The following is a 15,180-nucleotide window of genomic DNA, read 5'->3' on the forward strand; positions in this document are numbered from 1 at the left end:
TTAATTTTATGTCTTCAGAAATTATCTTTAAGGTTAGTTCTTCTGAAGGATGTCCCACCCCCATTTTAAGCTGAGGTGGCTTCCTTGAATACTTAAGAGTAAAGGAAGGGTGCTGGAAGGAAATAATTGTAATATCTTATTTAACTACAAAAGGGGCTTGAAAAAGAAAGCCACCTGGTACCTAGTGATTCTATGTAAATAATGTTGAGTTCTGTTTTCTGCTTTTCTTTCCATCCTTCAAGACTGTGTTTCCTCTTGGTTCCCCGGGGGGTTTGTGCTGTATATCTTCCTTTACTTTCAGTTGTTGTTTTACGTACTAAAAGTATTTTTAAGTCGTTCTCTTTTTCTCTTTCATACCCAGTCCTGTTTCCGTGTAGATGGCCATGCTTTATAGGAAAAGAATTCTCTTTCCCTCTGTGGCAAGTTAGTTTTCAGAGAATAGGAGCCATTATAGAAAACTTATTTTAATATAGATTCATACTCAGTAAGTGTTGATGAAAATTTTTTTATGAATTAAAATCTGTGAAAGTATGTGTAAAGGTCTAGGATTTTATTTCACCCTGTTTGGATGCTAATAGCCTACCACGGTTCATGGTTGCCGGCAGAGCTCAAGACTCTTGGGTCAGAGAGAAAGGACTTTACTGGTCATGGCCCTGTAAGCAGTGTAAGCGTAGGTCTGCGCTAGTTCCCCTCGTGCCCCCGCAGGTCCCCCAGGCGTGGTATGAATGGGCCCATGAATGGGCCCAGATGGATGCCTGTATGTGCTATAGGGGTGGAACACTGAATTTGGGGAATCCATTGCTTTCACAGTACCTAGTAAGCAAGCCCGTTCATTGTACTGGAGAGGAACATTGCTTCATCCCTCAAAGCTGCTCTTTCCTAACACAGCCCTGAGAAGTGGCTTGGGTAAGGAGTGGTCAGGGTCATGCATTTTGTGTTTTTCTTACCCAACAAGACATGAGCTCAGTTGGTAATGTGAGAGACCCATGGGGGAGTAGCTCTCCCAACAGTACGTATGTACAGTAGGTCACTGATAGAAATGTTAGGTGGATTTATTGTGAAATATTTGCCATGCAGAAAGGTAAAAAGAGTAATATAATGAAGAGCCATGCACTTACCTCCCAACTGGAGAAATAATCATTGACCCTACAGGTGACACTTCCTGTGGACACTTCCCCATGTCCCACAGTCAAGCACTTTCCAGAATTTGTTGTTATCATGCCAGTGCATTTCTATGTGTCTCTCAATATCATACAGTACTGTATGTTTTTAAACTTCTATTTTTTTTTTTACTATCATTTAAAAAATTGTTACAGAGCCCTTTTACTTAGTACCATGTTAGTCACCATAGAAGAAAATGTAGAGAGAAAACTCTTGCCCGTCATGATTTTAGGGTTCAAGGGAAACCAAAAGCACTGAAACACAGCTTCGTAAAAAGGAAAGGATTTGTGTGGAAGAAAAAGTTAGTAAACAACATATAACTCCATAAATTCAACTGTTAGCATCTAGTATGTGCAGGGGCTAAGTGTAGTTACAGATGGAAGCAGAAGTGGAATTCATTATTAGGGAGAAGAGAGGGTCTGTGAGTGGCAACAGCAGTGAGAACTCACACAGGTGAGATTCGTCAGGCAGCTTGTCATACAGGAGCCAGGGTTACCCTTTGAGGACCTGGCCTTAAATCGATCCAGCCAGCAGATGAGAGGAGGGAGCTGGGAGCAGTCAGTCAGCAGGGCAGTTGGCTACAGGGTATGCAGGAATGCTGGTATTCTGTCAGGTAACACTCAGCCCCTGACCTCACGGGGCTTAACATCTCATTGCGTAGCAGTGGTTACATATGGGAAAATTAGAGAACACCCAAGACCCTCTCTGATGATGACCTAAATTCTAGGGATGTAGAAGGTATGAGTTTAACACGAGTTGAAGGAAAGCAAGTCTCAGTGAGAAGTCAGAGTTGAGTCTTCAATGGCAAATCATGATGAAGGTGCTCCAGGAAGAGGGGTGGGTGGCAAGAGCATAGGAGCAAGGGCTGGAGACAGTGTGTGTGGGGATATTAACAAGATGGCACCAGTCAGGCTCTCTGGCCCCACGCTCTCACACCCTCTCACCCCATGTGCTGTAAACAATGACTTTGCATGGCTGTGTAACAGCTGAGATCACTCATGGCACTGTGCATGCATGTCACGAGGTATTCACTTGGTCACAGGCTACTTTATGCAGTAGCCTGTGTGAGCTTCACCGTGAAATCCCTGGCTGCCGCTGCATTGGTTCTACATTGGAGCGGCATCATAGTTATGTTATATGAAGTTACTTTATGGCTACGTTATGGTTATGTTATAGCTGCTGCGACGGCTGCTGCATCAGCCAGGAGAGAGGCTGTGTTATGGCTGCCATGCCACTCAGGAGAGAATAAACGTGTCTGCAGTTCCTACAGCTCCTTGAGTCTTCTTCCAGCCTCTTAGCTTGTGCCTTGGCTACCCTGGGTTCAGCGAGCAGTGTGAACAGCAAGAAAATTGGCATCGGGAACAGGATCGGCACTACAGTTGGGGTCGTCAGCAGGATGAGAAGCGATACAGTGTGAAACAGTGAGAGCACAGGCCTGTGTGAATTGTTTATGTCCAGGCCCCTTGACCTGTAGAGTTTCCCACGGCCTGAATTCTGCTGATTGCACGCTAAGGGTACAGTTCAGCAGTTTACCTTTGTATTTCCTGCAAATGAGCAACAGGACCAGTAGCGGGATGACATTCAGGTTCAGTCCCTTTGGCAAGGCCGTAAGTGGTTGTGTTCTTTTTTCACATCAGTAAAGGTATATGTAAGGATCTGGGGTTTTGCTTTACCCTACTTAACAAGCCAGTAATTAATCTGTTACTTTTCATCTGTTTAACCTCATAGAATTCCCTCTTTTGTTGTTTCGAGTAGTATTTAAAAATATAATGGCTTGCTTTCTGATACATCCTGGTCCGTTACCGTCCCCCCCACCCTGCCCAACTTTTATTTGGACTATCTGTTTTCTTCATTTCTGTCTTGCTCAGTTTGGATTACTCTCCCAGCAGTTTTTCTCAGTGTGGGGGCCCATCTTAGAAAGGAGCCTTGGTGAATTCCAATAATTTATAGGGTTGGATTGCTTCAGCTCTTTTAGGCCGCTTGCCCAAAACTCCTCCAGTTTCTGTCGCTATTCTCAAATTGGTCCACATTACTCTTCATTGAGTACTTGGTCATCTTGGGGTCCTTCTGTTGTCTGATTTCTCTGATGCCCTGTTGTTTTCCTCTTTGTTGATCTGCACAACTGCTTGTAGCACTCATGTCTTGTGGCTGTTAATGTTTTTTCCTCTCCTGCTTGTATATGGGGGTTTATAGTTATCTTATAGTTTTGTTTTTAATGTTATTCAAGGGCTTCCTTGGTGGCTCAGTTGGTAAAGAATGCCTGCAGTCCCGGAGACCCAAGTTTGATCCCTGGGTTAGGAAGATCCCCTGGAGAAGGAAATGGCAACCCACTCCAGTATTCTTGCCTGGAAAACTCTATGGACAGAAGAGCCTGGCAGGCTGCAGTCCATGGGGTTGCAAAAAGAGTCAGACACAACTTATCAACTAAACCATGAGCTTTTAAGTTGCTATCTAGTTTTTCTGGTTTTATATGGGAATTATATCAAAGGCTGTATTGCTGCTGCTATAACCGTTTCTCCAGAATTGTTATTGTAGGTTCTAGAGTAGAAAGATGATGCGATTGTGACAGAATATGTCTCACCTAACATCTTACACTGTCTGGAGATAGTGTGGTTGTTAGTCCACATTTGTTCTTTAACTTTTTCATTTCTCCATATTGAAATGTGTTATTTGGTTATAATGCTCATTGGCAGATTTCCATGGAAATAATAGCTGCTTACCATCACTCTTTTCAGATTCACTAAGAATCTTTCCCCGGACAAAATCAATTTGAGCACCCTGAAAGGGGAGGGCCAGCTGACCAACCTGGAGCTGGATGAAGAGGTTCTACAGAACGTGCTGGAGCTCCCCACCTGGCTAGCCATCACTCGGGTCTACTGCAACAGGGCCTCGATCCGGGTGAGAATCTGGTCAGAGGGCTGCTGCTCTCTTTGGCCAGCAGGCCCGCCCTCGTGAGGGGTGCCTCCCATAGCCCTGAGTCTTTGCTTTCCTCTTTCAGATCCAGTGGACAAAGTTGAAGACACACCCAATTTGCTTGGTAATGCCCTTTCTTGATTGCAAGTAATTAAATGGGGAAGGCGGGGGTAAGGTTTTAAAGGAGCTGAGAGAAGATGGGGAGGAGTTAGATAGGCTGTCCCTTCTGGGAGTGTGGGTGCTTTCCATCTGGCTTGTGAGCTCCTCTGTGAGACGGGGTGACTGTTGTCTGGGTTTTTTCTAGAACTGCTGTGCAGTAGAGCAAGTAGCAGTGAGACACAAGTCCCGAGTTGGTTTTGCTTTGAATTTTGTTTTTTATGACAAGTTTTGCTGTCCAGTTTCTGTCTTTACATTTCCTTTGGATTCCTATTGGAGGAAAAATTAGAAATTTATTCACGTTGACTGTTGGGTGATTCTCAGCTAAAAGCCCTTTGGGAACCGATATATATATATGTGTGTGTGTGTATATATATACATATATACACACACACACATATATCCCAAGGACTGGAATCCCCAGGAATAGTAATATCTCTATAACTCGGACTTATGTTTTCATTTTCTGCTGTGAGCTAATCCCATGCTTGTCATGGAGTTCTGCTGCTAATAGAAATGGAAGGGTGACGATGAGGCCTCTCTTTGTATTTTAGTTTGTTTGTTCATTCATTCGACAAACATTTATTGTTGGTCCACTGTGGGCACAGCACTCAACTGGGTGTTGGAGCTCAGAGACAGATAAGACAGTCTGTGCTGTGTGGGGCTCTGTGCAGATGCTTAGGTCTCCATGGCTTTTATTTCAGTGCCTGGATAAGGTAGAGGTGGAGATGAAGACCTGTGAGGAGCCTCGGCCGCCCAATGGACAGTCTCCCATTGCCCTCGCTTCAGGACAGAGGTTAGTTTCTTTGGGTCCTATTATTTCCAGTGTATCAATGGGTCCAGATCAGCTTTTAATTAAAAATTAGAAACTTTTCATTATGGAGATTTTATAGCTCTTTTTTCCTGTTGCATTTATTAGTTGTGATTTTCTATAGAGAAAACTTTATAGAGAACTTTCTTTCACCAACTATTAATATTTGATTACTTTGAAATACAGTTTGTACAGGAATGTCAGGATAAATGCTGAATTCTTTACCTTTATTTAGCAGTATGTATATGTCCATGCAACCATCAGCACAATCAAGATAATAACATATCCATTCCCTCAAACCTATTGTTGATCTCCCTGCCCTTTCCTCTTCCATCCCCAGACAATGACTTTCTGTCAGTATAGATGGGTTTGCATTTTCTATAATTTTTTCTAAGTGAAATCATGAAGTATGTATTAGTTTTTAGTGGCTTCTTTTATTCAGCATAATTATTTTGAGATTCATCCGTGCTGTTGAGTTTATTGATAGTTGATCCCTTTTATTTATTCTATTTAGTTTATTTATTTAGTGTTTATGGCCGTGCTGGGTCTTTGTTGCTGTGCTCTGCGGCATGTGGGATCTTCCCGGATCAGGAATCAAACCCTTGTCTCCTGCACTGGCAGGCAGATTCCTTAGCACTCACCCACCAGGGAAGCCCAGTTCATTCCTTTCATTACTGAGTAATATGCCACATGTAAGCAGATCACAGCTTGTTATCTATTCACTTGTTAATGTTCATTTTATTTCCAGTTTTTGGCTATTGAAAATAATGCTGCTGTAAACATTCATATACAAGTTATTGTGAGGTTGTGTGTTTTTATCTCTCTTGGCTAAATGCCTAGGAACGGAATAGTAGATGGAATGGTAGGTGAGGATTTAACTTTTTAACAAACTGTTGAACATTTCCTGGTTGATTTACTATTTTACATTCATTTTTCATTTTTTATGCGCTTTTACATTTACATTTTTTACGTCCTATGTTTATATTTTCTTATAAGATATATCTGTTGTGTGCTTGACAGTACACAAAACCTTTACACGATACCATTTCAGTCATTATTCTTTTTGATGTTCAATTGTCCCCTTCTTTGGCCAATGAGAGCCTTTCAATATCACCTGTGTCCTTTGGACAAGATCCCAGTAATCTTTCTGTTTTTATACAGAACAAATCAGGCTTCTCTTATTCTCTTCTCTTTTATCCTTACCTCAGACCTGGAATCAGACATTTCTCCCAGGAACCTGGTTCTTTTTAGTGAGAAATGTTATCAATGTTTAGTTAGAGACGACAGTCTGGGCAGAAGTGTATTCATTGAGTTGTCACTGCTTTAAAGCCTTTTCAGTTTTAGGGAAAAAGTATTTTTTAAGAAAGATAAAAATAATTCATGATAATATCTTGAATTTCTCAAATTGAAAAAAGAGGATTTTGAGTTACTTTTTAGATTTATTATTTGCATTTTTAAAATTAAATTTATTTATTTTTAAGTGAAACAAAGATGAATATTTTTAATGACAAAGAAGATAGACATCATAAACCATTAGATACCTAACAACAAAGAAACAAAGCAAAAATCAGAAGAAATATAAGGGAAAGAAAAAATATATAATCATAGTGAGACATGTTAACATTTTTCTGAGAATATTTTATCAAGTGCATAAAAATAAGAATAGGAGCATCTTGAATGATGCCATTAATAATTTAAATATAATAGATTTCTATTTATATTAATTTATATTATTTTATATCCTATACAAATATATTTAAATTTTTATATCTCATATTTTATTATTAGATGTCCATAGGACATTTAGAAAAACTGGCAAAAAGATAAACGTTGCTAAATTTCAAAAAGTAGAATTCTTTTTTTTTTCTTGGTGATTCAGTTACACATATACACGTATATTATTTTTGAAATTATTTTCCATTATAGGTTATTACAAGATACTGACTATAGTTCCCTGTGCTACACAGTAACCTTTGCTGCTTGTTGTGTATCTGTTTTTTTAGATGAGAAAAATAGCATTCTATTCATACTAAGTCAAACAAGTGGAATCAAAATGTCTTAAATTTTTTAGTTAGGGAAAAATTCACAAGTTTTCTAAAATATATATGTTATACATATTATGTATATAAAGGTATACAAGAACTTTTCTACTATGCTTGATAAAGGCTTGAGAAAATATAAAAAAAAAAGGAGCGATGAAGAAATTGGAAAACAAACTAAATGAAATGGGAGTACTGAATATGAAATAGAAAAAGTGAAACAAACTAGATTAAAGTAAAAGTTCCTCGTATAGTCCAGTTGTTTTTAAATGTGGCTGCTCATTAGAAACATATCTGGAGCTCTGGTGAAAAAAAAAGCAATACCTGGACATTTGTATTTCCAAGATAGTTCTGATATGCATATTAAAAAGTATTCCAGGATCTTCTATTAAATGGTAGTTTTGGTGATATAGAATTCTATTATTTGTCTGTTAACCAATCATGATACAATGGTATTGTGAGTAATCACAGTAGTGAAAGATGTTTATCAATTTTTGTAATCAATAGCCAGACAAAAAATAAAAGATTACAATTGCAAGCCATAATGGCAACATGATTAACCTAACAATATAAAATAATTATATACAATTTGGAGGGTCAAGCAGAGTGATGTGGTAAGTGAAAATGCATACATCCACCTGTTTTCATCTGCTCAGCCTGTCTATGTCTTTTGATTAGGGCATTTAATCCATTTACATGTAAGGTAATTATCCATATATATGATCCTATTACCATTTTCTTAATTGTTTTGGGTTTATTTTCTCTTGTTTCCTGTCCTGTTTCCTGTCTAAGTTCCTTTAGCATTTGTTGTAAAGCTGGTTTGGTGGTACTAAATTCTCTTAACTTTTGCTTGTCTGAAAAGCTTTTGATTTCTCCATCAAATCTGAAGGAGATTTCTTGCTCCATAAAGTATTCTTGGTTTAGGTTATTCCCTTTCACCACTTTCAGTATATCGTGCCATACTCTTGCTTGTAGAGTTTCTGTTGAGAAATCAGCTTACAGCCCGAAGGGAGTTCCCTTGAATGTTCCTTGTCGTTTTCCCTTGTCGCTTTTAATATTTTTTAGGGCTTCCTTGGTGGCTCAGATGTAAAGAATCTGCCTGCAATGTGGGAGACCAGGGTTCGATCCCTGGGTTGGGAAGATCCCCTGGAGGAGGGCATGGCAACCCACTCCAGTATTCTTGCCTGGAGAATCCCCTTGGTCAGAGGAGCCTCACGGGCTACAGTCCATGGGGTCGCAAAGAGCTGGACACGACCGAGCAACTAAGCACAGCTCTGTCTTTAATTTTTGTCAGTTTGATTGCAGTGTGTCCTAGTGTGTTCCTCCTTGGGTTCATCCTGCCTGGGACTGTCTGTGCTCCTGGACTTGGTTGACTATTTCCTTTCCCATGTTTGGGAAATCTTCAGCTGTTACCCCTTCAAATATTTTCTCAGGTCCTTTCTCTCTCCTCCTTCTGGGACCCCTGCAATGCAAATGTTAGTGTGTTTATTGTTGTCCCAGAGGTCTCTTAAGCTGCCTTCATTTCTTTTCATTCTTTTTTCTATATTCTGCTCTGTAGCAGTGATTTTCACCATTCAGGTGAAAATTTATCAGGTCATTTATCCGTTCTTGAAAGTGAAAGTTCAAATCACTCAGTCATGTCCAACTCTTTGTGACCCCATGGACTTTACAGTCCATGGAATTCTCCAGAATACTGGAGTGGGTAGCCTTTCCCTTCTCCAGGGGATCTTTCCAACCCAGGGATCAAACTCAGGTCTCCCGCACTGCGGGCAGATTCTTTACCAGCTGAACCATAAGGGAAGGCCAAGAATACTGGAGTGGGTAGCCTATCCCTTCTCCAGCAGATCTTCCCGACCCAGGAATCAAACCGGGATCTCCTGCATTGAAGGCTGATTCTTTACCAACTGAGCTATGAGGGAAGCCCTATCCATTTTTCTGTCCCAGTTATTCTGCTGTGGATTTCTTCTAGTGTATTATTCATCTCTGTTTGTTCTTTAGTTCTTTTTTTTTTCCCTTGTACATGAATTTTAATAGGAACTTTCTTATATAGCAAAAACCCAGAAACAACCTAAATCCACCAGTAGAGAATGGATAAACAAACTGTGATATATCATCCATACAGTAGAATACTACTCAGTAATAAATAAAAAAATATTAATACCCACAATATTGAAGAATCTCAAAACCATACTGAAAGAAAGCCACACCCCCCCCCAAAAAAACCTAAATATTTTATGATTCCATGGAAAAATACAAACTAATCTATATACAGAGAAAGCAGATCAGCAGTTTCTGGGGGATAGGATTAATCGGTTAAAAAAGGACACAAGGAAACTTTGGGGGATGCTAGAAATGTTTGGGATTTCATGATTGTATGTATTAGTATGTCCAAACTGATACAATTGTACTCTTTAAATATGTGCAGTTTATTTTATTATTATTTTTTAGTCTTTTTTTTTAATAAATTTATTTATTTTAGTTGGGGGCTAATTACTTTACAATATTGTAGTAGTTTTTGCCATACATTGACATGAATCAACCATGGGTTTACATGTGTTCCCCATCCTGAACCCCACTCCCACCTCCCTCCCCATCCCATCCCTCTGGGTCATTCCATTGCCCCAGCCCTGAGCATTTGTCTCATGCATCAAACATGGAATGGTGTTCTGTTTCACATATGATAATATACATGTTTCAATGCTATTGTCCCAGAACGTCCCACTCTCACCTTCTCCTCAGAGTCCATAAGACTGTTCTATGCATCTGTGTCTCTTATTCTGTCTCGCATATAGGGTTATCGTTACCATCTTTCAAATACCATATATATGCATTAGTATACTGTATTGGTGTTTTTCTTTCTGGCTTACTTCACTCTGTATAATGGGTTCCAGTTTCATCCATCTCAATAGAACTGATTCAAATGTATTCTTTTTAATGGCTGAGTAATATTCCATTGTGTATATGTACCACAGCTTTCTTATCCATTCGTCTGCTGATGGACATCTAGGTTGCTTCCATGTCCTGGCTATTGTAAACAGTGCTGCGATGAACATTGGGGTACACGTGTCTCTTTCAGTTCTGGTTTCCTCGGTGTGTATGCCCAGCAGTGGGATTGCTGGGTCATATGGCAGTTCTTCTAAGTCTTTGGTCAACATTTCTTGCATCTTCCCAATCTTTGCCTCCATTCTTTTTCTGAGATCTTGAATTATCTTCACTATCATTTTTCTGAATTCTTTTTCTGGAAGGTTGCCTATCTCCACTTCATTTGGTTGTTTTTCTGGGGTTTTATCTTGTCCCTTCATTTGGGACATAACTGTCTGCTTTTTCATGGTGGTTCAGTTTCTGTAATGTGGTTTGTGTTTTAGTCGCTGTGGGACTGGGGCTCTTCTAGCTTGCGTCTGCCCTCTGATGGAGGAGGCTAAGAGGCCTGTGTAAGCTTCCTGAGGGGAGGGATTGGTGGTGGGAGAAACTGGCTCTTCCTCTGGTGAGTACGGCCTTGCTCAGTAAAGCTCTAACCCAATTATCTGCTAATGGGTGGGATTATGCTCCCTCCCTAGTACTTTTTTGGCCTAAGGTGACCCAACCCTCTAGGTCTGTGGTTGGGTGCTGGCGACCTCCAAGAGGGTATGCCCCAAGGAGGACCTTCCCAGGCTGGGTGCCCCCATCCCTGTGGTGAGCCCCTCCTGACCCACGCCTCCTCCACAGGAGACCCTCCCACACTAACTCCTTTCCTCTGAGTCTTGGTATGTGGAAAATTTTGTTTGTGCCCTCCAAGACTGGAGTCTCTTGTTTCCCCCAGTCTTGGGGAAGTCTTGTAATCCAATCCTGCTGGCCGGCCTTCAAGGTCAGATTCCCTGGGGAATCTGGGAATCGGCAGTTCCTTTGTTGGATCCCGGGCTGGGAAGCCTGACCTGGGGTTCAGAACCTTCACCGCAGTGGGAGAACTTCTTTGGTGTTATTGTTCTCCAGTTTGTGGGTCATCCACCCAGAGGGTATGGGATTTGATTTCATCATGATTGTGCCCCTCCTGCCATCTCGCTGTGGCCTCTTGTCTTTGAATGTGGGGTATCCTTTTGGTAGGTTCCAGTGTGCTCCTGTTGATGGTTACTCAACAGCTGGCTGTGATTTTGGTGCCCTCACACGAAGAGATGAGCACACGTCCTACTGTGCCATCTTGACCCAGAAATATTTGCGTTTCTGTTCATATGCTAAATTTTGGTTCCTAACAACATTTTATAATAAATAATTCACTTTTCAATAGTTTCAAAAATAACAACTAATATATCTCCCAGTGAGACTATTGAATGCAGGAGCTCTGTGTGTGTGTGTGTGTGTGTGGTTTTTGTTTTTGGCCACACTGCATGGCTTATGGGATCTCAGTTCCCCAACCAGGGATTGAACCTGGGCCTTCAGCATTAAGAGTGCAGAATCCTAACCACCGGACCACTGGGGAATTCCCGTGTGTTTGCTTTAACCTTATGATATATTCCATTAGAGATGTATGGTCAAATACTGTGTTTTACAATTACTACTGTACCAGCGCAGGGGGTGTGAGTGTGACCCCTGGCGGGGGAGCTAAGATCCCTCATGCCTCACAGCCAAAACACCAAAACATAAAACAATGTAACAAAAATAAAGACTTAAAAAATGATCCACATTGAAAAAAAATCTTAAAAAAATAAATAAAATTACTTGAAACCATTCTTTGTATGGTTGGGTACCAACTTGACATACAGAGGAGTTCATTTTTTTAGGACGGATTTGTTAAAGAAGTTTTAGGTGTAAACAGTAGTGCTAAGAGGAAGGAACAGAGATTTCCAATATACCCCCTGCTCTCAACACATGCAGAGCCTGCCCATTATGGCCATCTGCCAACCAGAGTGGTGTATTTATTATGATAGATGAACTTACATTGGCACATCATAATCACACAAAGTTCATTACATTAAGGTTCACCCTTTGTGGAACATTCTACAGGTTTGGACAAATGTATAATGACATACATTCACTGTTATACTTCAGTTCAGTCGCTCAGTCGTGTCCGACTCTTTGCGACCCCAGGAATCGCAGCACACCAGGCCTCCCTGTCCATCACCAACTCCCAGAGTTTACCCAAACTCACGTCCATCGAGTTGGTGATGCCATCCAGCCATCTCATCCTCTGTCGTCCCCTTCTTCTCCTGCCCTCAATCTTTCCCAGCATCAGGGTCTTTTCCTATGAGTCAACTCTTCGCATGAGGTGGCCAAAGTATTGGAGTTTCAGCTTCAACATCAGTCCTTCCAATGAAAACCCAGGACTGATCTCCTTTAGGATGGACTGGTTGGATCTTCTTGCAGTCCAAGGGACTCTCAAGAGTCTCCTCCAACAGCACAATTCAAAAGCATCATTTCTTCGGTGCTCAGCCTTCTTCACAGTCCAATTCTCACGTCCATCCATGACTAGTAGAAAAACCATAGCCTTGACTAGATGGACCTTTGTTGGCAAAGTAATGTTTCTGCTTTTTAATATGCTATCTAGGTTGGCCATAACCTTCCTTCCAAGGAGTAAGCGTCTTTTAATTTCATGGCTGCAATCACCATCTGCAGTGATTTTGGAGCCCCCCAAAATAAAGTCTGACACTATTTCCACTGTTGCCCCATCTATTTCCCGTGAAGTGATGGGGCCAGATGCCATGATCTTAGTTTTCTGAATGTTGAGCTTCAAGCCAACTTTTTCACTCTCCTCTTTCACTTTCATCAAGAGGCTTTTTAGTTCCTCTTCACTTTCTGCCATAAGGGTGGTATCATCTGCATATCTGAGTTTATTGATATTTCTCCTGGCAATCTTGATTCCACCTTGTGCTTCTTCCAGCCGAGCGTTTCTCATGATGTACTCTGCATATAAGTTAAATAAGCAGGGTGACAATATACAGCCTTGACATACTCCTTTTCCTATTTGGAACCAGTCTGTTGTTCCATGTCCAGTTCTAACTGTTGCTTCCTGACCTGCATACAGGTTTCTCAAGAGGCAGGTCAGGTGGTCTGGTATTCCCATCTCTTGAAGAATTTTCCACAGTTTATTGTGATCCACACAGTCAAAGGCTTTGGCATAGTCAGTAAAGCAGAAATAGGAGTTTTTCTGGAACTCTCTTGCTTTTTTGATGATCCAGTGGATGTTGGCAATTTGATCTCTGGTTCCTCTGCCTTTTCTAAAACCAGCTTGAACATCTGGAAGTTCATGGTTCATGTATTGCTGAAGCCTGGCTTGGAGAATTTTGAGCATTACTTTACTAGCGTGTGAGATGAGGGCAATTGTGCGGTAGTTTGAGCATTCTTTGGCATTGCCTTTCTTTGGAATTGGAATGAAAACTGACCTTTTCCAGTCCTGTGGCCACTGCTGAGTTTTCAAAATTTGCTGGCATATTGAGTGTAGCACTTTGACAGCATCATCTTTCAGGATTTGAAATAGCTCAACTGGAATTCCATCACCTCCACTAGCTTTGTTCGTAGTGATGCTTTCTAAGGCCCACTTGACTTCACATTCCAGGATGTCTGGCTCTAGGTGAGTGATCACACCATCGTGATTATCTGGGTCGTGAAGATCTTTTTTGTACAGTTCTTCTGTGTATTCTTGCCACCTCTTCTTAATATCTTCTGCTTCTGTTAGGTCCATACCATTTCTGTCCTTTATCGAGCCCATCTTTGCATGAAATGTTCCATTGGTATCTCTAATTTTCTTGAAGAGGTCTCTAGTCTTTCCCATTCTGTGTTTTCCTCTATTTCTTTGCATTGATTGCTAGTATCATACAGTATATTTTCACTGCCCTAAAAATCCTTTGTGCTTAACTTAGTCATCCTTTCCCTGCCCCAACCCCTGGCAACCACTGGTCTTTTCACTATTCCATAGTTTTTTCCATGATGATTCCATCTCTTTAGATTGCCATCTTTCAGTTAAATATGCAGTTAAGTTTCCTCCATGTCTTTTTATGACTCTGTGGCTCATTTCTTTTTAGTGCTGAAAAATATTTCATTGTCTGAATGCACCACAGTTTATCCATTTAATAGTTACAGCATCTTGGTTGTTTGTTTCCAAATTTTGGCAATTATGAATAAAGCTGCTATAAATGTCCATGTGTTGACTTCAACTTTTTTTTTTTATAAATTTATTCATTTTAATTGGAGGCTAATTACTTTACAATATTGTAGTGGTTTTGCCATACATTGCCATGAATCAGCCACGGGTGTACATGTGTTCCCCATCCTGAACCCCCTCCTACCTCCCTCCCCATCCCACCCCCCTGGGTCATCCCAGTGCACCAGCCCTGAGCACCCTGTCCCATGTATCAAAGCTGGACTGGCAATCTGTTTCACGTATGATAATATACGTGATTCAATGCCATTCTCCGAAATCATCCCACCCTCGCCCTCTCCCACAGAGTCCAAAAGACTATTCTATGCATCTGTATCTCTTTTGCTGTCTCACATACAGGGTTATTGTTACTGTCTTTCTAAATTCCATATATATGTGTTAGTATACTATATTGGTGTTTTTCTTTCTGGCTTACTTCACCCTGTATAATAGGCTCCAGTTTCATCCACCTCATTAGAACTGATTCGAATGTTTTCTTTTTAGTAGCTGAGTAATATTCCATTGTGTATGTGTACCACAGCTTCCTTATCCATTCATCTGCTGATGGACATCTAGGTTCCTTCCTTGTCCTGGCTATTATAAACAGTGCTGCGATGAACATTGGGGTACACGTGTCTCTTTCAATTCTGGTTTCCTCAGTGTGTATGCCCAGCAGTGGGATTGCTGGGTCATATGGCAGTTGTGTTTCCAGACTTTAACTTTTAAATTCCTTTGAGTGTATATAAAGGAGCATGATTGCTGGATCATATGGTAAGAGTATGTTCAGTTTTGGAGGAAACCACAGAACTGTCTTCCAAAGTGACTTAACATTTTACATTACTACTAGCAGTGAATCAGAGTTCCTGCTGTTCTATGTCCTTGTCAGCATTTGGATTAGTCATTAATGAAAGTTGCTCAGTCGTGTCTGACTGTTTGCGACCCCATGGACAATAGCCTGCTAGGCTTCTCTGTCCATGGAATTCTCCGCATTT

At 40.8% G+C, this 15,180-nt stretch overlaps 1 protein-coding gene and 1 non-coding gene across 25 annotated transcripts in view; one reads left to right on the forward strand and one right to left on the reverse strand.

Moving 5' to 3' along the window:
- BLTP3A (bridge-like lipid transfer protein family member 3A) overlaps positions 1-15,180 on the forward strand; it is a 73,014-nt gene that overhangs the window by 17,729 nt on the left and 40,105 nt on the right. For 13 of the 24 annotated variants that reach the window (XR_014062073.1, XR_014062074.1, XM_081520049.1 and 10 more), the window contains 3 exons: positions 3,897-4,059; positions 4,160-4,198; positions 4,935-5,026. Coding sequence is in view for 13 of the 24 variants with exons in the window: in XM_081520049.1 (XP_081376175.1) it covers positions 3,897-4,059; positions 4,160-4,198; positions 4,935-5,026 (294 nt within the window). In the remaining 11 variants the exon portion in view is untranslated. Of the gene's footprint in view, positions 1-810; positions 907-2,337; positions 2,583-3,896; positions 4,060-4,132; positions 4,199-4,934; positions 5,027-15,180 lie in introns of those variants that run through there. The other 11 variants (XM_081520065.1, XM_081520056.1, XM_081520060.1 and 8 more) reach the window with 3 other exon arrangements.
- On the reverse strand, positions 11,461-11,533 carry TRNAK-CUU (transfer RNA lysine (anticodon CUU)). Its single transcript has one exon. It is a non-coding gene; the product is annotated as a tRNA-Lys (tRNA).

Source organism: Giraffa tippelskirchi, chromosome 8, assembly GCF_054371585.1.
Source record: "Giraffa tippelskirchi isolate mGirTip1 chromosome 8, T2T-mGirTip1v1.2.pri, whole genome shotgun sequence".
NCBI classification, from domain to species: domain Eukaryota; kingdom Metazoa; phylum Chordata; class Mammalia; order Artiodactyla; family Giraffidae; genus Giraffa; species Giraffa tippelskirchi.